The sequence below is a fragment of the Colobus angolensis genome, unplaced genomic scaffold (assembly GCF_000951035.1).
Source record: "Colobus angolensis palliatus isolate OR3802 unplaced genomic scaffold, Cang.pa_1.0 Scaffold2, whole genome shotgun sequence".
NCBI classification, from domain to species: domain Eukaryota; kingdom Metazoa; phylum Chordata; class Mammalia; order Primates; family Cercopithecidae; genus Colobus; species Colobus angolensis.
In genome coordinates, this window is record NW_012115154.1 from 5,561,243 (window position 1) to 5,586,545 (window position 25,303).

Below are 25,303 nucleotides of genomic sequence, written 5' to 3' on the forward strand. Positions count from 1 at the left end.
CCCGGCTAGTTTTTTGTATTTTTTAGTAGAGACGGGGTTTCACTGGGTTAGCCAGGATGGTCTCAATCTCCTGACCTCATGATCCACTCGTCTCGGCCTCCCAAAGTGCTGGGATTACAGGCTTGAGCCACTGCACCCGGCCTAGATAGTAATCTTAGAATAAACTTGTTAACACTATGTATATACACATTTTAAAAACTTCACATTTCCTTAAGCGTCAATTTTAGATTTACTAACATAATCAACAGAGTTTATGCAAGCACTTGCCATCATTTAATCAACCTATACATAGTATTAAGAAATCAATAGCCTTTAAAAAACAAAACAAAACAAAACAAAAACCATGCCCTAGAAAATAACATAGAAATAACATAGAAGAAAAGCTAGATAAGCTTGGTATGGCAATAAGATTTTAGATACAACCAAAAGCATGATCCATGAAAGAAAAAAGTGGTTGTCAGACTTCATTAAAATGAAAACTTCCACTCTGTGAAAAGACAGTGTTAAAAAAATGAAAAATTAGCCACGGACTGGGTGAAAATCTTTGCAAAACACATATCTGATAAAAGACTGGTATCCCATCATTCTAAGCAAACTATCACAAGGACAGAGAACCAGACACCGCATGTTCTCACTATAGGTGGGAGCTGAACAATGAGAATACATAGACAAATGGTGGGGAACATCCCACACTGGGGCCTTTCCGGGGGATAGGGGGATGGGGGAGGGACTGAAGATAAAGCAAAAAGAAAGCTGATCTTAAATTTTGCACGAATTTCCAAAAAAAAAAAAGAAAGAAAGAAAGTAAAAAAGACTGAGTCCACAGGACAGAAGGAAGCTGGCTGTTCCGCGTGGACATAATGATGCCTTCTCCTCATGATACTCTCCTACCTCCTGGAGAGAACGTGCATTGAGAAGCTCAGCCTTGGTCTCAGCAAAGCTCACCAAACCAATAGTCAGATCTGAGCAATGGAAAATACTCAGAGAAACCATCTCATTTATACTGTTGTAGTTGGTTCATGTCATATCTAATTCATTCTGTCTTGAAACAGGAGTAATTACCCTAGATACAAATTGTGAGTATCTAGGGTACTCACAATACAGGGGGAAAGCTTAGTAAATAAATGCAAACTAGAATATTCACTTCTTTTAAAATAAGATTAAAAAATAACGTTCAATGCTGGCAAGGGTGTCATAAAATCAATTATTTCAGAGTGTAAATTTGTGCACTTTGACAGTAGGTACTAGTATTCCTAAGTGTTCTGTAACTCTGCAATCCACATCTAGGAGCCTATAATAAAGAATCCATAAGAGATGCAAAAAAAAGAAAAAGAAAAAAGACTGGTACCCAAAAGATACATAGAATTCTTAAAACTCAACAATAAGAGAGCCCATTAAAAAACTGGGTGAAAGATCTAAACAAAATCTGACAAAAAAAATGCAGACAGCAAATACGCTCATTAAAAGATGCTCAACGTCTTCTGTCATCAGAGAATTGCAAATTAAACAACAAAGATACCACTATACTCCTAATAGAATGACTAAAATTAAGAAAAAAAATCTACCACCACCAAATGCTGGTGAAGATGTGGAGCAATAGGAACACTCATTCACTGCTGGTGGAAATATAAAATGGCACAGCCACTTTGGAAGACAGCTTGGCAGTTTCTCACAAAAGTAATTATACTCTTACCATGCAATCTAGCATCAGCTCCTTAGTATTTACCCAATGGAGTTGAAAATTATGTCCACATAAATATCTGCACATGAATGTTTATAGCATCTTTATTCATAATTGCCAAAACTTGTAAGCAACTAATATGTCCTTCGGTAGGTGAACAGATAAATTGTGGTATGCCCAGACAATGGAATACTATTCAACAATAAAAAGAAATGAGCTATAAAGCAAAGACAAGACATGGGGGTATTTTAAATGAAGATTGCTAAGTGAAAGATGCTAATTTGAAAAGGCTACATGATGTATAATTCCAATTATGTGAAATTCTGGAAAGAGCAAAAACTGTGGCAGGAATAAAAGAATCAGTGGTTGCCAAGGGCTTGGGAGAGGAAGGGAGAAATGAAAAGACATAATACAATGTATTTCTTGTGAAATATTCTGTACAATATGGTAATAATGACTGCATGTCATTACACATTTGTGAAAGCCCATAGAGTTATATGACAAAAGAGTGAATCCTAATGTACCTATGGGATTCAGGTAATAATAATGTATCAGTATTGGCTCATCAATAGTAACAAATGAACACATTAATGCAAGATGTTAATAAAGGTAAGAACTGTGTGTGGAGAGGCTGGGGTGGGGGAGGGTTGAGAGGATATATGGAATTCTCTGTACTTTCTACTTACTTTTTCTGTAAACTTAAAACTGCTCTGAAAAATAGTCTTAGTTAAAAAGAAACAGAAAAATCAAGAAAAAGGAAAAGAAAAAGAAACTGTTTTGAGTTTCCTATAGACAGATACTTTGTCTATAGGAAATATAATATGGGAGGATGTAAAAATAACTGGAATCTTTCTTTTTACCTCATTAGTTCCCAATGTGCCAAGGTTATCATGGAACTACAATTCTTACTTGATGGCTGATAATAATTAGATAGAATGGGTTTGCAATACAGTATTTCAACCCAATTTTTCCCTGGGTCACAGGTCCATTTTATAACCACCTGTCATCATTAACTTCCCACTGCTTACCTGGAACCAATGGGGGGGGCAACTAATGGGCATATTAGCATTCAAAAGGAAACATAACATCCCAAGAACTTTATACCTTGCCATGCCATGCCTGGGACCTGTCAGCAGTTTCACAACTCCTAGTCCTTACGATTAAAAGTAATTGTAGAGTTTGGATTCCCTAGCTTGAGTTAACCCAGATCCTGTCCATAGTCCATTAAAAATGTCATCCACAAGATAAAAGCAAATTATGTAGTTTTCCTTAGATTCTATTCAAGGGTAAGATTTCTGAGTGCTTTCTAGAAACTAACAGGTTCTCTACAAATTTGGGTTTCCAAGTACAGATGCAATTTTGCTTTTCATCATGATAGTATACTACCTAAATGGGCAACATAAGGAACATGCAACTCACTTAAAAAAAAATCCTCTTAAATGCTTATGGCATTCATAATCTTGAATAGTAACTCATGGTTTCTATTTTTGTTAATTTGGTAAATATATATTGTATATACAAAGAATTATGCCAGAATATTTTTCACGTATATAAGTCATTCACTTAATCATTTTAGCAAACGGGTTTTAAGGATTTTGTGGTGCCAGGGACACCTCTAGTGCCAGGAGTTGCTCAGAATGCTGAGTAAGACACGGTACCTGCCCTCAAGGAGTTTACAGAATTGGAGGAGGAGGGGAGTACATGAAAACATCCTACTGATGATATCTTTGTGACAGGAATTAGATAGACATGTACTCCACGTGTTTAGAATCCAGAAGAGCCACACATTCCCCAAGACCAGACACTGTTCCACAAGGAGTTGTGAAGAAGATAAGGGGGATTGACAAAAGGAACAAGAGTTTTTCAGACAAAAAGAAATTATCTCAGACCACCCTTAGGCTCTAAGGAACCACAGCATGAAAAGAAGAAAAGGAAATATTCAAGAATTAGGAAGGCAGGTAGGTACAGAGTAGAGTAGGGTAAAGCTAAGACCAGAGGTTTGATTTTTATACTAAGAAGTTGAGACTTGATTCTCAGAAGAATGGGTAGATACTAACAGGTTTCCAACAGAAGGTGAAGGTTCCAGATATATACTGATCAAAACAGACTTCATGTTTCCCTCAGTATGATGGAACTTTAGACAAGTTTCGTCTTGACTATATGGGCCTGAACATTTGTTTCTTAGAGTATTTACTTTAGTAAACTTTCCATTGTAAATCCTTTCTCTGCCCCTTTGAGATGTATGTAAATCTGCTCCCAGACTCATGCCAAATTTTACAACTCAGGAATGTCTTTCTCCAGGAGCTAGAAGTCATTTTTTGAAATGTAAACATCATGAAAGACAGAGTCCCTCTCTCTCAGGCTCTGTGGGTGGGTAAGAGCCTATCTAGTTATTGGTAATAAGAGACAATTAGCAAACACAGATGACTAGTTACAGAAAAATCAAGAGAAAGGGAAAAGGAAAAGAAACTTCTGAGTTTGCTATGGACAGATACTTTGCTGATGAGATCATCCTGACATATAACAATTATCAGTACCTATATCATTACTGATAGCATTCACACTACTCAGGAAGTCAAAAGAATGGTGGAAATAAGGAACTAAAAGTAAAACTCAAGGAGGAGAGGCAGGGGACTAGAGAAAAGAAACAAATTCCTATGGGAGGATGTAAAGACAAGTGGAATCTTTCCTTTTATTTTGTTAGTTTCAAATATGCCAAGGTTATCAAAAAACTACAATTCTTACTTGATGGCTGATAATAATTAGATACAATGGGCTGGCAATTGACCCACCTTCCCACAACTTCCAGTACTTTTCCACTCATTCACCCCAGTGCCTAAAAAACCCCCACCTTTTTCTTGGACAAAATGTTAGAAAAATCATTGGGAGTAATACGGAAGACAAATAGATGAAAAATAAGGTGAGTGACTGGAGGATGAGTGAGGAAGCTAATGTAGTCAATGAGCTGAGCAATGGTGAGGCCTGGAATAGAGGACTGGCAGAAAGACAAGAAGGGAAGGGCATATGAGAGAGATATGAAGGCCAAGGAAGCAACTCCTCTGTGGCCAGTTGGGTGGGAAGGGGGAAAAGGAGCAAGAGTGACAGTGAAGTCGTTTTGCATAGCTGTGGTGGTTACAACCTTCTGATACACTTACCTAACACCATGGACTTGTGGCCTGCTGAGCTGGAGAGAGTGAAAAAGAGCAAAGAAGGCAGCAGAGAGAGACCGTGAAAATAATGTAACATTAAGTTAAAACTGTGATGATGGAGGACAAAGACCACTTATCAATGCCTCAAAGGCAGTTTGATAACACTTAACATATAAGAAAATGGTTTCTGAGTTAGAATGTGTTATAGACAGAATTGGGGGAAGAAAATTCTGAAGGCTGGAGAACAAAGAACAGAAGAAGGAGAAGGAAAGTGAACACTAACCTCCCCATGTGCCCATCGAAGCCCAGCCCACAACCCCTCAGGTGTTAGTAACAGATCCTTTTTTTTTTTTCTCTCTTTCCAAATCATCAGCATTCGGGACATGATGAATGGAAAGGCAGAAGTGAGAAAGAAAATCCCAGGGGGAAAAGAAAAAAAAAAGGCAATGTTAAAGCCTGGTCTTCTGAACAAAGACAAAAGTTGTCAGGTGGAGCATAAGATCCAATCGTGGATGCTGTTTGTAATGGCCTTACTTTTTCCTGCTTCTGATGACTGCGGTTCACGCATTGACTGTGGTTATCCAGGAGCAAGTATGGGCAGAAGGCTCAAATACCTCTCTTCTAATACATAGTAGGAACCAAAGATCCAGACCAAACAGTGCTATGAAATGTCATGCTCGTCCAGCTGAATATGTAAGTTTAATGACAATGATGTAAATGCCTACTTTTGATGAAGATAATTCCATTTCAAAGAAGGTTCCTAATGTTGCCTGCAATAAAGTGCTAGTACAACATAATGATGTATATAATTTCTTGGCACTTATTCCTGGTGTTAAATGTGACATAAGCTTTTAACTGTGAGGTCCTAGTATGCCCTTGACAATGGAAATGAATATTTGTAAAATTCTCAGATACAGAAAGAACCACTACTGATATTTACTACCAGTGCTTAAGTACTTGGGAGGGAGATAACAAAGACTTGACTGTGACATTGGAATCTTGGCTACATAGCCAGGATCCCTAAATATATTCGAAAATCAAGATGAAATATTACATGTCTGAAAGGAAAGATTCATAATTGAACCTAAAACTTCAATACTTGAAATGATGATTAAATACACTGGTCCAAATCGCTTTCACAATTTCTACAGCATGCTGTCTGTTACACTGTAGGGTGAAGGGCAAGGTCACCATCAACTAGATGCTGGGGACACATTCAGTCATGCAGCCTGGAATTTCTCAGTTGATGAGATACATGTGGAGAATTAATGACAGAAAGATTTTCTAAAATCAGCTGAAGGGGCCCCAAGCCTCTTTCGGGAAATCTAAATGAGTAAACAAATTATACATGGACAACTTCTGTGAGATGTAAAATAAGGCGGTCTCAAATAAAAACATCCCTAGCAGCTGACAGCCTGGGGACATCTCTAATTCTGCTTATAGGTGACTCCAGGAGACTAGTAGTGGACCAGTGATTCAGGAAACCCACTCGGTACTAAGAAAGACTGTTTTCCACCAGTGTGAACTAGGAAAAGCCTGTCGTTTTTGTCCACGTAACCAGCGCATAAAATCGTGGTTCTGAGTCAGTCTGCAAAGATGTTATTTTCAGATTAGCTTACACTTCTGTCCTTGATTCTGTTTAATTCAATCAATGGATTGCTCTTACTAGCAATGGCTACATTTTAACAGTGAAGGGAGAGATGAATATATAAGAAACACACATCCCGTTGAGAATCAAACTCTGAAGTTTTCTCTGCTGACTATAGCGTCAGACCAGAAGTGACAGCCAGAAATTGAGATGGCTTTATATTCAGGTTTCCACTTTTCATTACTCAAATTCCAAATGGAGAATGTTTGGCTTGGCAATAATTCATCAGCAAGAACTTTTAAGGAAAGGTCAGCATTCACCTTTTAGGTTTCCATTTTACTTTGCTAATTCAGACACTTCTGAATAATCAACTTGTATTCCAATTCCCTGAATTTGGGATAGCAGGGAAATCAGGTCAAAAAATATAATAAGAGAAAAACTTGAGGACTAGTGCTCATTTAAGCTGAATTTCCAGTACTTAGAACAGTCTTTGATACATAGTAAGTGTTTAATAGATCATTGTTAAATGAAGAGTTGAATGAATGAACTCAAGAATTTTGGTCTGTGGGTGGCTCCTTCCTGGCCTTAGTTCAAAAATCAGGTGCTGAGTTAATACATAGCAAGACTCTGTTTTCAGAACTGAAACACTGCATTCATGTTAGGATTGAGGCACTCATTTTCCCAGAAGCTGAAAGTTTACTGATAGCACACAGCTGAGTCCTTCTCCAGAAAGGATGATACCTCACTCAAGGTTTATCCCCTTCCAGGGCAGAGCCTGATCTGTATCCAATAACCCTTGCCTCAATTTAGAAAACTAAAATGGCTGTCCCAGGTCCAAAGGTCCCTGCGGGAGTCCTCTGTTGTGACTACAGCAAAGCTTAACTCCTCTCTCTTACTGGTCCTGCTTTTCTTGCCCCGCACAGCTGTGGTTCCCTCTTGGGAAATCCCCAATAAAATCCTTGCACACAAAACTCAGTCTCAGAGTCTATTTCCCCAGAAATCCACCTGATGACAAGAACTATGACTGCAAATTCTTTTAAATTTGTCTTTATAAAGAAGTAGGCTGTATACTAGAAAGTGTCCTGGATTAAGAGAGAAAATATATAATTTCTTATTAAAATCTCGTCACAGCAATGTAACCCTGTGTGAGGCAATCTTAAGTGCCCTTGTGATGATGCATGTGGCCAGTGTATACAACAGCCCTCTGTAAACCTACGAAATTATTGGGTGTTATTATTTATTACTAAACAGGATAGTTTTGACTATGCAATGGCCAACACTGCATGACTCAAACCTTAGCAAGATAAATGAAAGTAATTTTATACAAAGATCTTGGAAGAAAGTCTTCAAAGGGAAGTCTACCTACCATCTGAGCTTACATTCCAGAGTAGTCAACCTGCTAAGACAGCAACCAAATGGACTAGGCTGGTCTATAAATAGTAAGAATTGGCTATAATTTTGAGTATGTGTTACACAAAACAAAGCAATGAAAAGGGAAAATATTCTTTTGGGCAGAGACTTAATGATCTACCTGCAATTGATTGCTCTCATTGCCAAAGGCTAAGTTTTAACAGTGAAGGAATTATCAAATATCATCATCAACACTTTAGGCCCATTTCCTTGTATGAAATCTAACATTATTAACTTCTGATACAGCACAGCACCAGAGCATGTTTTATTTTCTTATAAATAAAGAAAGCCTTTAGGTCATAAACAGAATTAGATGGCAAAGAAGTTTATATTAATAATAAGATCATATTTCCACCCAATATTCCCCTGGCATCAGAGTCCTTTAAAATTAGAAAGACATAGAGTAGGCTCACCTATAAACCAAGACAGCCAGAAACTGGCAAGTCAGTGATGCAGTCAATGATCCACTTCCAAAGTAAAGCTCAGCAATCCTGCCCAACCCTCTCATTGTCTCTCTCCTCAAGTTATTTCAAACCTTCCTGTTTTTTTCCAGAACACTGATACTATCCATTTCCAACTTTCAACTAGTAAGTTTGCTTCTTCTTTTACTGAAAAAATAAAAGCAATCAGAATAGAACTTCTGTTTCTCCCTAGCACCAAGTACACAAAGCTATCTGTATCTGTACTCACTGCTCTGCCTTCTCTTGCTGTACTTGGGAGAACCTGCCCCACACTCCTGCCCACAACCTTCCAGGGCTCACCAGGTTCCATCTTACCACCTACTCAAAGGCACTGCTGCAGTTGGCCCTCTTCTGAATCAAATTCTCTGTATAGTGAATCAGTCCCACCAGCATACACACTTGCTGTACTATCTTACAAATGAAAAAAAAAAAAAATCCTCCTTTGATTCTACTATATTCTTTTCCAGTCATCATCCCATTTCTTTCCTTTGTTTTAGAGTTAAATACCTTAAAAGAGCAATCTGTGGTGACTTACAATTATGTCATTTAGCGAAAGGGATGTGTTTTAAGGAATGTGTCGTTAGGTGATTTCTGTGCTGTGTGAACATTATAGAGGGTACTTACACAAACCGAGATGGAATCACTTACCACACATGTAGGCTATATCATATAGCCTGTAGTTCCTAGGCTACAAACCTATACAGCATGTTACTGTACTGAATACGGCAGGCAATTGTAACACAGTGGCATTTGGGCATCTAAAATACCTAAACATAGACAAGGTGCAGTAAAACTACAGTATTAAAATCTTATGGGACCACTGTTGTATATGCAGTCCATCATTGATCAAGATGTCATTATGCAGCACACATCTGACCTTCATTTGACCCTATTTGCACACAAATCCTCTCTGTGCACCTTCACCTTTTTCACTCCACAATCTCGTGAGGTTACCACTAACTACCCTCTACCCCAATCCAACTACCAATTCTTGGTGTGCGTCTTACTCAACCTCTCTGAAACGCTGACAGCTAGACAGCTTTTATGAGATATTTTTCTTCTCTCGGATTCCAACAAACAAGCTCTCCTACTGTTTTTGTAGCTAACAATAGGCTCTTCCTTGGTCTTGCTCCTTCTTGGTCTCCTTTGCTGAATCCTCTGCATCTTCCCTACCTCTATTTACCAATTTGCTGAGGTCAAAACCTCAGAGGCAACTGAATTTTGCACTCTTATGCAATACAACTAATCCATCATCTCATCCTACCAGCATTACCTCCAAAATGTAGCCAGAATCTAACTGATTCTCTCCAACTCTACTACTTTAACTGCCTCACTCCTATTGCCTGTCACCCAGAGTATCATATTACCCTGGTACTTCCCGTCCTATTTCCATCATTGCAACCTGAAAATTTTCTATCTAGTAGCCAAATTTATCTAGAATAAATTCAGGCATGATACACTCCTCAAGTAGTTCCAACATCTTCTCATCACACTCTGAATAAAATCCAAAGCCTTCTCCATGGCCTATAAGCCCCCTCCATGTGCTGACCCTTTAAAATAACTTCCTGACTATCTCCATTCAACTAAGCAGGTTCCAGTCACATGGACATCCCTTCTATTCATTAAATAGACTAAGGATGCTTGGCCTTGGAACCTGCCATTTCCTCTGTCCGGGGATACTCTTCTAGAAATCCACATATACATGCACTCTTTTTGTTCTGGTCTCTGTTTAAATGTCACTTCTTCAGAAAGTCTCTTGTTGACCACCTTATCAAAACCAGGATCCCCTGTCACTGTTCTGCTTCGCTTTCCTTTACAGCACTTGCCGCCATATTGTATTATTTATTCATTTGTCTGTCTCTCCACTGGAACATAAGTTCCAGGGCAAGCACTTTTCCGTATTTGAAATAGTACTAGAAATAAGGTAAGCAGTCAATTAATATTTATTGAATTGATGAATGCATGATTTATTTGAGGTTGGAGGAAGATCTAAAAACAGAAACTTGCCCAACAAACCCGAGTGTGATAAACTAAGTCAAAGTCAGTTTAAATGTAAGAAGACATTTGAAATGGAATCATGAAAGACTGAAATATAAATTTTTACTTACGTTATTAAAGATATTTATACGAAAAATAAGAAGTACTACTTGGAGGAAACAGAAAACACAGTGATAAATAAGTATTCAAAATGCCAGCCCCGTAGACAGTTTGAGTTTTCTGTGCCTCAATTGCTTTATATGTGAAATGGGAATAACAATACTATCTATCTATCACACTGAGATGTCAGGTAAATTAAATTACACAATATATGTAGAAGAGACATTTCCTAGCTCACAGCAATAGTACAATGTGTGTTAACATTATTATTATTATTATATTTTTAATAAAATGATAAATATACAGACAAGAGATGGGAAAAGACAGTAAAAGAAACTAAGCACAAAACTCTGGGTAAACGTCAAATCATGAAAATAGGAATAAACATAAACACACTTGCAAAAAGGAAGGACAATGCCCTTCAGAGGACAAACTGACATCATTTACCTCCTCAGACAGATTTCAAATTGGAAAGCCTACCTCTACCAAATGGAGGCCTAATCTCTACTGAACAGCCCTGTTGTCAACTTGTTAAATGAGGGGGAAAGATTCCATTTTAGATGAAGCTATCGATAGAAAAAAAAAAATCAGTGTTTTTAGCAAACTCTTGAAGCACAATGTACTTACATGGTTTCTAATACTCATTACGAATGATGTTGGAGCTTTTAAAAACTGTACTAAGGAAATGTGCTGGTGAAAAAATTTTTAACCCTATGTAATTTCTATAAAACTAAATATTTATTATATTATAATCTGTTCTTAAGAAACAACGAGTTTAAATACTGCATTTAGCAGATAAGGAAACAGAAGCCTGAGGAAGACAAATGCATTGCCCAGGTCACACACCTAATTAGTGGTTAGACTGACTTTTCTCATTCTTGCTTATATATTTTATCTTTCTTTCATTATTTAAATGACGTTTGCTAGAAAAAATAGGTACAGAATGTTTCCATAGCCCCATCACAGTTATTATCATATTTTTTAAAAAAAGAAAAAAGCTCCAGAAAATCAGGAACGAATTCTGTTTTTTTTTTCTTCCAATCGCTGCTCACAGTAAGGACTCAATAAATGTGCATTGAATAAACTACATTGTAATGTTGGATTTTCTAGTCTCATCTTTCAATGACTAACATCTAGTGTGGTATCTGATATATAACTGATACAAATATAGAATTATTGAAAGTATAAATGCAAGAATGGTTGAATGGCTCTACCATTCTGGCATAGTTAATAAACTCAGTTGAGCTCAAATATGCAAACTGGAAACAATTTTTAAAATCTAGTGATCCACCTCCTCTGCTCATTTTGAAAGTGGGTTAGACTTAGTGACTTACTCCTAAAGAATGGAGTAGGGAAGGGGAAAAAAATTGTAACTCTACAGTGAAGGAACTTGGCAAATACCACCTTTACCAAATGATCAGGTTAACATCAACAGGGATGTCATGTGGATATTGGATAAGTCTTGACATGATGGGACAAAAAGCCTACTTCACCTCTACAGTATTCTTTCCAAAAACCCATCAATCCAGTCTAATTATGAGGAAAACAACAGACAAAGCCAGATTGGAAGATATTCTACAGAAGGTAGTATTCCCCCAAGACCATCAAGGTGAAAGAAGGAAAGAAAGAGAGAGAGCGCGAGCTGAGAAATTGTTATAGATCAGAAGAGACTGGGGAGCTATGACAACTCAATGCAATATGGTATCCTGGATTTGATCCTGGGATAGAAATCCCAAAAGTTTAGTTAACAGTAATGTAGCAGTATCGGTTTCCTTGATAAATGCATCATGGTAATGTAAAGTGTTTAACAATGAGAAAAACTGGGGGAGGAATATATAGGAATGCCCTGTATTACCTTTATAACTTATTTGTAAATCTAAAATTATATCAAAATAAAAAATTTGTTTCAAAAAATTCATAACAGATGGCACACTTAAGAGAATGTATTAGGACTTACAGAAGGAAATCTGCAGGTAAACATTCAGATCATCCTATATGGGCATTCAGTATTTACATGCTTCATGGATTTAAGTATCTTGTCATTACAGCAGATATTTATATGAGTAGACACAATAAAAGTAAATTGAATGATTTAGTTACACTTTCTTCCCATAATCTTTCTGTGATATTTACTAGTATTTTCAATTCTAGTTTTGAAAGTAAGAAAGTGGGTTGGGGGAGGTGGTGTGTGCAGTTTGAAATGAGCTGCCTCAAGCCAGGAAGAGTTCTGCATAGAGGAAGTCAGCCTCTATGACCTCCTTTGAGTCTGGCTTTATGGACTTGCAGACTGATGAGCACTGTGACAGCAGGGCCTCTCTAACAACAACCTCCACAAGCATCACAGCTACCATTTTTGGAGAGCACGGTAATGTGCCAGACTTCACACCATGGGTTCCATATATAGCATTACATTTAACCCTCAGCACTGAATGGGGTTATAATTATATTTTCATTTTACAGATGAGAGATCTGATCATCAGACAAATTAAATGGCTTTGTCAAGGTTGCAACTGAGATTTAAACACCAAAATTTCTGACTTTTCTACTAAATCACCAAAGAAGGAAATTCCATGAGGGCAAATGCTTAACTAAATACCTAGTTAGGGTACAATCCTAGTATCATTAGTGTTAACCAATTTATTGATATATTATGCATTATATGTTATAAACATCCAGATAATACTGAATTATACTGAGATCATGTATGTGAAAGCATTGTCAAACACTATATTTGATATACAAAATGTTAATTCCCTATCCTTACAGACTACATCTGTTTTCAATTGGCACCAAGCTCTTTTTTACTGCTTGTGTTTTAAACCCTAGATCTGTGTAAATTATCATGGCAATTTAAAAGTGCAGAATAAACTGGTGCCCAGAGTGAAGTTTAACCAGTCTGCATGGGAATAGAGTTAAATTTGGGGGAATATCAAGTTATGTCAGATTTTTTAAAAATGTATCATATGTTAATGATTCTATTCTGTGGTTAGAAATATAACAGATTTTTAAAAACAGGTTATCCTTTGCCTAGATTATATGATTATAAGCTTTACTAAGGACACACTTGCCACTTGTATACTTCTTTTCTCTTTTTTTTTCTTTTTTTCTTTTTTTTTTTTTTTTTTTTTGAGACAGAGTCTCGCTCTGCCACCCAGGCTGGAGTGCAGTGGCACGATCTCGGCTCACTGCAAGCTCTGTCCCCCGGGTTCACGCCATTCTCCTGCCTCTGAGAGTAGCTGGGACTAAAGGCGCCCGCCACCATGCCCAGCTAATTTTTTGTATTTTCAGTAGAGACAGGGTTTCACTGTGTTAGCCAGGATGGTCTTGATCTTCTGACATTGCGATCCACCCGCCTCAGCCTCCCAAAGTGCTGGGATTACAGGTGCGAGCCACTGCGCCCGGCCCCACCTTGTATACTTCTGTTTAGGAGAGTGATTTTCTGATATCATTATTACAGATTTGTTTTAATTTTTTTAATATGGCCACTTTCTCTTTATGCTTTACTTCTTAAGTTGAATAGACTGTCCCCTCTTGCAAACCACAACTATTATCTGAGGGTTGGTAAATTCCATGCAGTGAGGAAGACTTTTAGTGTCTTACATAAGTCTGAAATTTATCAGCAAGAGCTGAAGGAAAGATTGACAAGGACTAAATTTTTCCAGGATATTATTTTAGAAGGATTGACCCCCAGTGAGATGGGGCTAAATGGAAGAGGAATGGGAAACATCTGAAAGAGTATAGTCATCTTTCTTGGTGCTAAAATAAGCAAAGCGATTTAAAGGGTTGCCATCCAATATTATCAGGGAGCCCTGCATTATGGACAGAAGATGGGCTTTGTTACACGACAAACAGGCGAGCTTATTATCTAGCGTGAACAATGAGCAAGATTCTGCTAAACATGATGGAGAAGAACCACAGTTTGCCTGAAAATATCACTTGGTACACCACCAAGAAATGGAACTAACTTCAAACGCAGTGCCACACTACTGCTCTAGCTCAGACTTTGATGACAATAAATGAATGACCTAAGAGGACTCACTCTCTCTGTTCTGGGATGCAGGTCTGAGTATATTCCTAGAGTCCCTTTTATCTAGATATGTTGTGCAAATTTCACTTAATTAATGTTTCTGAAATACCATTTATTTTGGCATGCACCTCACAGATGGACTTAAACATGTTTTCTCTTTATACTCAGTTTGAGCCCTGTCAGCCTTCCCATGAATCTGTATTCTGTTTCAAGCTGGAACCAGGCTAAAGAGGAAAGGTTAGTAGGAGTGAATCCAGAACCTCAAAGGATAAACTTTGCTGAAAAACCACAGGTTAGAAGCACCATCACCACATATTAAAAGTAGAATCACTGCCAGGCGCGGTGGCTCACGCCTGTAATCCCAGCACTTTAGGAGTCCAAGAAGGGCGGATCATGAGGTCAGGAGATTGAGACCATCCTGATTAACATGGTGAAACTCATCTCTACTAAAAATACATAAAAATTAGCCAGACATGGTGGTGGGTGCCTGTAGTCCCAGCTACCTGGGAGGCTGAGGCAGAAGAATGACATGAACCCAGGAGGCGGAGCTTGCAGTGAGCCGAGATTGCACCACTGTACTCCAGCCTGGGCGACAGAGCAAGACTCCGTCTCAAAAAAGAAAAAAAAAAAAAAGTAGAATGATTGAGTTGGTCACTTTTACTTCTAATCCTTTTATTGTTTTCTTCAAATCCAAATCATCGGAATGAATTTTTAAATCTTCAGAATAACTCCTTTATCCCCTTTTTGAGGTTTCTTTGTTCTTTGGGGTCCCAAAGACACTGTTGAATTTATTTGGCTTACCTTTACGCCATCACTTCCCCCCATTTGACTTAAGAAGTTTCTTCACGTATTTTATCACATATGCTGAGTAAAGCACTTGCCAGAAAATGTCATCTTCTTGGAAAAACTCAAACCACAATTACCTCCAGCAATGGTGGACAGATAATGCCACAGAAAAGATAAAACAGATAATTGAAAGCTACAGATAAGCTTCAAATCTCATTTCACCTAAAAATTTCAAATGTGTTCCCACTCCAAACTGAATTTCTTCAGAGTTGATGGTAAGTTGCAAAATATTACTTGAGATCTGTTATCTTCTTTTAAGAACTGTTAGCTATTTGTTTGGAAGCTTAAAACAAGAAAGAACATAAAACACTGTTCTTTATGATTAGTAACCTTTAGAAGTCAATATAACTTACATTGTAGCTACACTTCCCATCACAGAAATATATGTCCATCACTTTATGGATCAAATTAGATTATATGCTAGTCTGTCACTTATAAGCTCATTTATATTAGAAAATGTAATATGTTGTTTACAGAAGGAAGAAATCTAGAGGTTTGGGGAATTGCTCCTCCTCCAGCTCAGACTTTCCTATCAAAGGAAATGAGTGTAAAGTATGGAAGTGAGAAGGCTGGGGAGAAACTAAAAGGTATTGATGTCTAAGGAAAACAATGTGAAGGGTTGAGGAAGCTGAAGCAGCTGAGAGAATTAAGAAAGAAAATTCACAGCAAATTCTCTAGTAGATTCAGTGATGAGGCTACCAGGGATATGGCTCCTCACCTCATGCCAACTCCAGGTTGTAGAACCCCTATACCCAACCCTGGGATTATCCTTGGACCTCAGAATTTCCGTCCACTAAAGCTTACTTTAGATCAGTCTCAGAAACCAGAGCTCAGAAAAGACCATCCCAGGAAGGCTTTCCTACTATTAGTCCTGCCAGTTTTAACTATTTTCATCTTTTACACAGGTAGCGAGGTCTACACTTAGAGACCATTTGGGGACTGGGTTCATATAAGTCTCTGGTTCTACATAAAAGTCATTTCTTTATATCAGCATCATTAGCTATTCCCTTGGACACTAGTTTGCCTTATTTTCTTTGACTTTATTGCAGTTGACTATTGACCCCCACACTTAGGAAGGAGCCAAGAACCCTAATATCTAACACTCTCATGGTCTTAACTTCTTCTGGCTTATTTTAACCAATTACCTCATAAATTATTATATAGACAGAGATTTAAAGCAGTGATCAGAATGTACCAGAAAGTAAAAAGTGTCCAAAACATACTGATTGACTAGTGAGATGAACTAACAATTAGCTATGTATTCAAAGAAGCATACAGAAAATACAGACAATGAGAAGCAATTCATATGTTGACTCAAGTGTAGGTTTCAAAAATAATGGCACCTCATCATCAATGAATCACTTTATCATCACAACGTTCCTGTAGGCCCTTCTCTGACTTTATATAATAGCATAATATCTAGAAGTGCTGAATGTGCCTCTTTGCCACACCTATGTGACGAATGAGGGTAGTGTTTGCTAACGCAGCCTCCAAGAAGAGATTTGTGTTCTCAAGAGTTTTCTGGATGGTGCTATACCATTGGTATCACCAACTTTTTGCTTTCCTCATTTTAGGCAAATCTGAGACTAAAGTGGCAAATAAGCCAAGAGATCCTGACTTGGCATCCACAGCAGAATGATTTTATTCGGCTGCTTTCCTCTTCCAGTTCCTTTTTCTGTAGCCCATACATTATCACTTGGAGCTCACATGTTACTATGTTTCGCTTCACTTCTCTAACCATGATTTTCAGGCACAAGGATAAATGAATCTACCCATCAAACCAAGGAGGATCAAGAAGCTGAAGAGTGGCTGATCGCAAGAAATCAATCCAACTTACAAGCTTCCCGGAGTTTCTCCTTGTCATAGTGGAATCCTTCATAGTCTTGCAAACTGATTTTGTTCACCCGGATCCTCAGACGATCTGGGACAGACTGGGGACTGCAAAACAAGAACCGAGTGATCAGACACAAATGAGAGAGCGGAATTGGTAGCCATGCACCTGAAGGACTAAGGGCAATATTGTCTCTTCATGTTTAGAAGGAAGAGTTCACATTCAAACTAGAAAGGTGGGTTCCTTATCAGAATTGAACAGTGATCTGGAGAACACTTCTCCAGAAACCAAAAGTTGCTAGAATTTAGGCAAAAATATGGAAATATGCAGAAAAAGCCTTTGGAGACCACTTTTATATTGTATTTTCTGTTGATGTTTTAAAACATTTAATAAGACCATGTGCTTGTTACATAATAAATTAAATTCAGCGAATCTGAAATAGTGGGAGGTGGACTGGAGCTTTAAGAACCACAAACAGATACGCACATCACAGTAAGACATGGTCAGGGGCAGCCTGACCCTCAGAGAGATGGAAAAACTATCTTTAAAAAGCAGACTAAGAGTCCAGAAGCCACAGGGCTGAGACTGAAGTAGCTCTACACAGCTCAATAGCCTCTGACAGCACCTCTCAGTCAAAGCGTAATACAATAAACACTGCTTGTGATGGTGGCTCTGAGCATTATTCCAAAATGAAGAAAAATGTTTAAATATATACAGTGTTCTTTCTTTAGGAAGATAATGAAATGTGTAACTCATTTTGAAAGAATTCAATGAATACTGACTCCAGACACATATTAAGCAATAAAATGGTGCAGTACCAAACTTTCTGAACATCTATTCACTCCCTAAATGTCTATAACTCGACTCCTTGATTTTCTTAAGCAATATTTTGAAAGTGGTTTAATCTTGGGCATTAGTTGAGTGAAATAATCTGGTTTTCATCACCAAGACGATGGATCAATACATTTCTTCAATATATTAATATAACACAATACCTACTTGTCTTTGAATACTACCTTATACTGGGATTTCATTGGTTGAGAGAATTTTCTCATACAGAGGCTTGTTTCTCTTTTTTTATATATTAAATGGTGATAAAAATCACCACTGACTAAAGTCATTGACTAAAGTAGAAAGAATGGCATTATTCTTTAATTTTTCCTGTAAAGAAGGAAAAGGAAGGAAAGAAGGAAACAGAGAGAAATAAAAAAAGAGAGAGAAAGTGGGAGAGAATGAGGGAGGGAAGGAAGGAAAACAGGAAAGTTAAGAATAGATGAAAGGAGGAAGTACCGTGTCTACAATATTAGGACACCCCTCTCTACCTTCACTTCAAACACACACACACAGAAACACAGACACACACCCATTTAACTTCAGTAAAACTCTGGAAGAGGGAGTAAAAAAATCTCATTCTCTTGTCTAAAACCTCATTTTAGTGCAAAGTATAGTAACTCCCTCCATATGGAATCCTACTTTACTCACCCAAAATAACACATACATAGCAAACTATAGATACATATGTGCACACTCACACATGGTACATTCTCTCTCTCTCTCTCTCTCTCTCACACACACACACACACACACACACACACACACAGCGAGCGAGAGATTTAAACTGTGGCTATTTAAAAGTGTAGATACACGTGCACAAATTCTAAAGAGATGGTAGACAGGTAAAAATGTCTGAGGTTCACTGGCTTAAAAAAATCAGTATAAAACTACAGAGATGGATATTTCTGGGGGAAATTTGAAAAGACAGATTCAACAGCTCTATTGATCCATCACTCAAAGTGTGTTTGTTGAGTATTTACTTTATATGACCATCGTGCTGGACATCAAAAAGGTATTGACGAATAAAGCCGAAGCATTTAAGTTGTGATGGGAGGTATAGCTTGACAGTATATTTGTAGATACAGACCTTGAGTTAGCAGAACAGACCTTGAATATAATGAAAACTCACAACATCATTTACAGATGGGGAAAGTGAGGTTCAGAAAGATGAAGTGATTTTAAGGACACACAGCTACTAAGCAGCAATGCTAAATGCAAAGCCTTGGACCCTTCACTCATCAGTTTCATGTTCTTTCTCTGCTCCTCTGAGGAGTTCAGACTCTCTTGTCAATGGATAAATACCAAGAATCCCATGGATTTGACAGCAAAGCTATAAAGTCTGGATTAGCAGAGTCTGATGATCTCTGTGTGCTGCTCAGATTTCTTTCTTTACCAATAAACAATCATCAGGCGGGGTGGTTAAGTAAACCAGAGAACACTGGGCAGAGAGTACAAATGAATGTGTAGGCCTTTATTCATTTAGAGGGAAGTGTGGCTACAACATGCTGTGAAGTGAAGAAAAGTCATGAACAATTATATATGGCATAAGCTCCTTCATATCAATTGTGGACTTTAGGAGTTTGTATATGCAAAAGAAGTGCATGAAGACATGTCTAACAAGCTGTTGCAAGTTGCTATCTCTGTGTGGTGAAGCCAGGGCATTATTTTATATCAAGTATAATTTTTAAGGAACTAATATCATTTTAAAGGCATGTCCATATGTAAACAAACAATAATGCAGGGCAAGAATAAAAATAATGCCTATAGCAAAGAGTGTTAGGAATTAGATGCAAGTAGGGAGGAAAAAATTTATGCAATTAACACCACACAGTGTTCACATTAGATTTTTATCACCAAAAGTGTCTAATAATCCCTTTATTTCCAAGTTCACTCAACTGATCTGCAAAGATTATAATTAGAAAATATTTTCCTGCACACATAGCAGATAAGAGGGAAGCTGGAACCATAGAATGTAGTGGCCTATCAGACCCGAATAGGAGAATTTGAGTGGGGGCAGACGTTGAATGAACTCTACCTAAGCAATTTTTTGAGATAACAGTAAATCTAATGGCAGTGGGCTTCAGTCTTCTCTACTGGGCTGGAGGTATCAGGACTAAGACCTCACTTGAGCAGTACTTGTAAATGGGAAACGAGATTTGGAGAATGACTGCTGACCAGTTCCTGGACCCTGCTTCCTAGAGCTCCCGAATTTGGGGCTTACTAGTGTGTATCACCTTTCTCAAAACCCATGAAGTGGCTGCTCCCTGTCCACATGCATCTACCTCCCAGGTTCTCATCTATGCCCTCTGACTCCAACCCATGCACTGTTGTCTCCTGAACCTCTGGCCGCCCACTACTCTACCCTAACTTCCAGGGGGCACACCATGGCATAAAACAGACACTATTATTTGAATCAAACTTTATAGATCCTAAATGAATTCACATATGTTCTCAGTTCATCTCCAGAATGATCAGCTAAGCAAGACAGAAGAAAACAGAGACTCTCTCTAACCACCGCTTAACACTTTCTCCCATCTACCTTCCTACACATTCGTTCCCTTGCTCTCAGCTCCCATCTTTCCCCAACAACTTACAACACTTCCCACTTTCCCACTAGCAGCAGCTTACTTAAACCCAGTCTTCTGGGCAGGGTATCTGTTTTCTTTTTTAATCTCCTATCAAAAGATGTCCCAGTTGAGGCTCATCAGCAAATTTTAGGGCATTAGACCCTAGGGTCAATAATGGAAAATCTTGAATCATTTGCAACCATGGTGTAAACAGGTACGGGAGGCAACACAGCAAACTGGTGAGGAGCTCAGGCTCCAAGTCAGATTGCCTAGATTTCAAGTAAAGTTCTCCCAGTTCCTAGTTAATCAGGAAACTCTGAGCTTCAGTTTCCTCCTACGTAAAATGGAGATGATAACAGTATCCACCTCATAGGCTTATAAAGAGAATGAAATGAGCTGACACATGTGATATGCTTAGAAAAATGCCTGGCACATTGTCAGTGCTCAATAGATTTTAGCTATTATCATTATAATAATTACTCTGAAAATTGTTCTCCTAGATAAGGTTCTACCTAATAATCAACAGCATTTGCTGCTTCTGCCAGATATTGGAAGACGTTTAGAGCACATAAAGGAACCTCCCTAAACATATCTGACAAGGTGCTGGGCTTCCTCTGGGGGGAGATTGTCTAGCTTGGCTGGGGGCATGACATTTTACACTTCTGGGTCCTCTCCCACCTAGTATTTTTAAAGGCCAATTAAAAACATGAAAACAGACAGCTAGAACATGGGGGAGTGGGGGGAAGTGCATAGAGATTAAATGAAAGCCAAGTCATTCAATTTCATACCTTGATGTCAAAATATATTAGTGTCCCATTAATGGCTGACTGAAGGCAGAGGATGACAAAGCTGTTCTTTGGAGTCTGTGGAATAGCACTGCCATTACTTTGCTAAAATTAAATTTTGTCTGGGAAGTTAGCAGAGCAGAGAAGAGACAAACAACCTGGGTAAAAATAAATTTGCCTTCCTGCCAACATCTGGCACAAGCTACTGCCATACTGATTAGGTTCTCGATCGGGGTTCTAAACCTGGCTTCCATGGAACATCTCAAACTCCCTAGAAGGGATTCAGCAGTCTGTGAATTCCCTTTCATATTGGGATAATGGCCTAAACCTGTCGCCTTCTCACTAAGGCAACAGGTTGAAGTCACTACCCCAATTCTCTGCAACACTGTGATTAAGATCCTTACGCAGAGTGGAAGTTCATGACTCCGGACTTAATTCCCAAATGTCACCCATGAACACTTTCTCAAGAACCATAATAAGAGTACTTGGTGAATCACTCAGGTGGGTTTCCAATAAGCTCCATGCCACAGTTTCCCTTATCCATGTTATACACACCTTTTACCCTGAGATTTTGGAAGGGAGGTGGACTGACTTTCCATCAAGACAACTCCCTGAACACTCACTGCTATTCAATTGACACCTAAATCTTGCTATTCTCCGCTCTCCTGTAGATGTTGCCATAGCTTCTTTTTCAACTGTTCCCATGGAGAATGTCAATCCATCAGAGTCATATTCCTCCCTAGTGCCCTCAAATGTCTTCCTCCTTTTGATCAATTTCTTTAGTACACACTATTCCTCTCAGACTGATAAGAGATGCCTCTCATACAATCTCCCACCCAGGCCTAATCTCTTTATGGATAAAGTGGATGGGCTGAGTGTTTTGGTTCTCCAGGGTCACTTTCAAACCACGAACTCCATTAACTCATTCTGTCCCTGGAAACATGAAGTATATAGGAGTGATATCCTTTAATATTAAGAGATGATAGCAAGTGGATGAAGCAAGATGTATGGTCAAAAAACTCAGTTCCAATATAAATGGTCAGAACGCTAAAGTTACCTTCTTTAAACCGCTTTGTGATTTGAAAATGGGACTGATAATAGGAATGTAGTGAGCACTAAATGAGACATACATAAGACAGCACCTTCCTGGCAAATAATAAGTGGTCAAAAATAACAATAGTTGTTGTTACTATTATTATCACCCTAGCACTTCTGCAATTTCCACAAGCCTTACATTTTTTATTCAGTCCTAGATAATAACATCATAGCTGAAGCCAGAGTTGCAGCTCTAATTAGCACTTAGTAGACAGCAAACCTTAGCAGAATGAGCATCTGTCAACATCAATATGGATACAAGATTCAGTGGAATGTAGCTATCCACAGTCTTTTGGATAATAATGCAAGTAGGGATGGTGAATGTTTGCAAGATTTTTTTTTTTACTTTTTAAAGATATTATGAAATAAATATTAACTCATGTTGAGACAAGATCCTTAAAGTTACATAATCATTCTACATTTTGTACCTTATAAATATCCTGTTTTCATTAACACGTCTTAGATAGTTCAGTGTTAAGGCTTGCCCCTTGTAACACTCACTTTGTAGAAACATTGATTTTTATAAATAATTGTAATTTAACCAGGCATTTGCTACTCATATAGAGTTGATTTTCTTTCATGAGACAGAAAAGCATAACTCTGTCTGCCTTTCACCCTTTACCCCCGATTTAATAGTAATAATGAATTGCCTTAACTTCTTTCAAGCAATTCTACCTGATCATAGTCTAGATATAATGAAGTATGTTTCTAAGTAATCTAATAGAATTTATTTGAACTGGCTCTTGTTTTATAAATAGTTTTATTAAAATATGAATTTATAGTGTGAATTGACAGTGTGAAAGGCTGTGAATTCACACTATGAATCTCTTCCTCCTCTTGGCATCTCCAGCACCTAGAACAATGCCTAGTCCACGTTGCTTACAATAAATGTTTTTGAACAAATGAGTAAATGAATGCAAGGAAATTAAATTCCTCTGCCACCGGACCTGATTCTGATGCTATAGCACAGCTTGGCATTGGAGCATTTCTGAGCTGCTTTCTAGCAGTTTCTCCCTTTGTGAAAAAGACGTAACTCTGATTTGGTGGTCCATTTCTGTCCTTTGATCTCTGGATCAGGAAACAAATTCATGTTGAATTATGCACCCACTTTTTATCTCTAGTAGAATCTACACAAATAAAAAGACAGAAGAACCTACCAATGGTAGATGTCCCCATCAAAAAAGTAAGTAAACCATTTCAGAACTACCTGTTCTTCAATTAAATAACGGTGAACCACAAACATCTATCATCACATTCTTCTATCACCTATCAAGTTGGGCCTTATTTTTTTATTTTAAATTTTTCTGGGTACATAGTAGGTGAATATATTTATGAGGTAGATGAGACGTTTTGATACAGGCATGCAATGCATAATAATCACATCATGGAGAATGAGTTATCCATCCCCTCAAGCATTTATCCTTTGTGTTATAAACAATCCAATTACACTTTTTAGTTACTTCAAAATGTACAATTAAGTTATTGACTATAGCCACCCTCTTGTGCTATCAAATAGTAGATCTTACTCATTGTTTCTATTTTTTTTTGTACCCATGAAGCATCTTCATCTCCGCCCTCAACTCTTCCCAGCCTCTGGCAACCACCCCTCTATACTCTATGTGCATAAGTTCAATTGTTTTGATTTTTAGATCCCACAAATAGGTAACATACAATGCTTGTCTTTTTGTGCCTAGCTGATTTCACTTAACATAATGATCTCCAGTTCTATCTGTGTTGTTGCAAATGACAGGATTTCATTCTTTTTACTACCAAATAGTATTCCATTGTGCATCTGTACCACATTTTCTTTATCCATTCATCTGTTGATGGACACTTAGCTTGCTTCCAAATCTTAGTGATTGCAAACAGTGCTGCAACAAACATGAGTGTGCAGATATCTCTTCAATATATTGACTTTAATATATTGATTTCCTTTCTTTTGGGTATATACCCAGCAGTGGGATTACTGGAACATATGGTAGCTTTATTTTTGGTTTTTTGAAGAACCTCTAAACTGGTCTCCATAGCAGTTGTACTAACTTACATTCCTACCAACAGCGTAAGAGGGTCCCCTTTTCTCCACGTCCTTGAAGCTGAGCCTTATTTACATATTATTTTTACTCAGTGGCTTCCTTTGGCAACTTGCTGCTAAAATGCTGAAACATATCCTGGTACATGTTTGAAGTATCACTGACAATAACCTTTCCAAAAATGTATCCAAGAAGACCTCTTTACATTGAACAATAAAATCAAATTGTATCAAGGCTTCTGAACAGAGATTTAAAATGAATTTCTGACACCTGCCAAGTTCAGACAGCATCTTAATAATTCAGTTGTCCTCTGCCTGGAGTAGGAAACAATGCCTCAGAAATCTGAAATAAATTGTACAGAAGTTTTTGATTCTTAAACCAAGCATAAACCAAAATCACATTAGCAGCAATCAGTCATGCGCTCCCACTGCCCAACATGTTTTCCTGGAGAAAGTACCTTCAGAGGTTATTAATTCTTTCTTGATGGAAGTTGAGTAAGTTCTCAGTCTCTAAGACATCTATTTGTGAGGAGGTAATAGGATATGTTACAGCTTACAAATTCTTTGAGCCAGCTATTCTTCCAGTCTTTCTTATAAGATCATGGAAGTATTACAGAGTCAAAAGCAATCTTCAGTCTCATCTAATTCAATATTTGCTATTCCATCTGATTCTACACGCCCCTGTGACTGCATCTTCAAATGGCTATTCTAAGTCTCTGCTTGATCCTCATCCAGCAGTAAGATGCTAATGGAAGTGGCTTAGTCTTTGTTCAGGCTAACTTAAGCATTTGCAAATTCTTCCTATAGTCTAAATCTTCCTCTCCAGAGTCTGTTTATTAGTCTATCTACTACTATTTTTAGGGAACTGGCTTTTAAGTTACAAAAATAATCACTCACACAGAC

The 25,303-nt window shown here is 37.9% G+C and overlaps 1 protein-coding gene across 1 annotated transcript in view; it reads right to left on the reverse strand.

Moving 5' to 3' along the window:
* The window catches only part of DGKI (diacylglycerol kinase, iota), a 461,461-nt gene that overhangs the window by 111,216 nt on the left and 324,942 nt on the right, over nucleotides 1-25,303 (reverse strand). Inside the window, exon 21 of the mRNA XM_011941272.1 lies at nucleotides 17,097-17,197. Within this exon, the coding sequence (XP_011796662.1) occupies nucleotides 17,097-17,197 (101 nt within the window). The remainder of the gene's footprint in view (nucleotides 1-17,096; nucleotides 17,198-25,303) is intronic.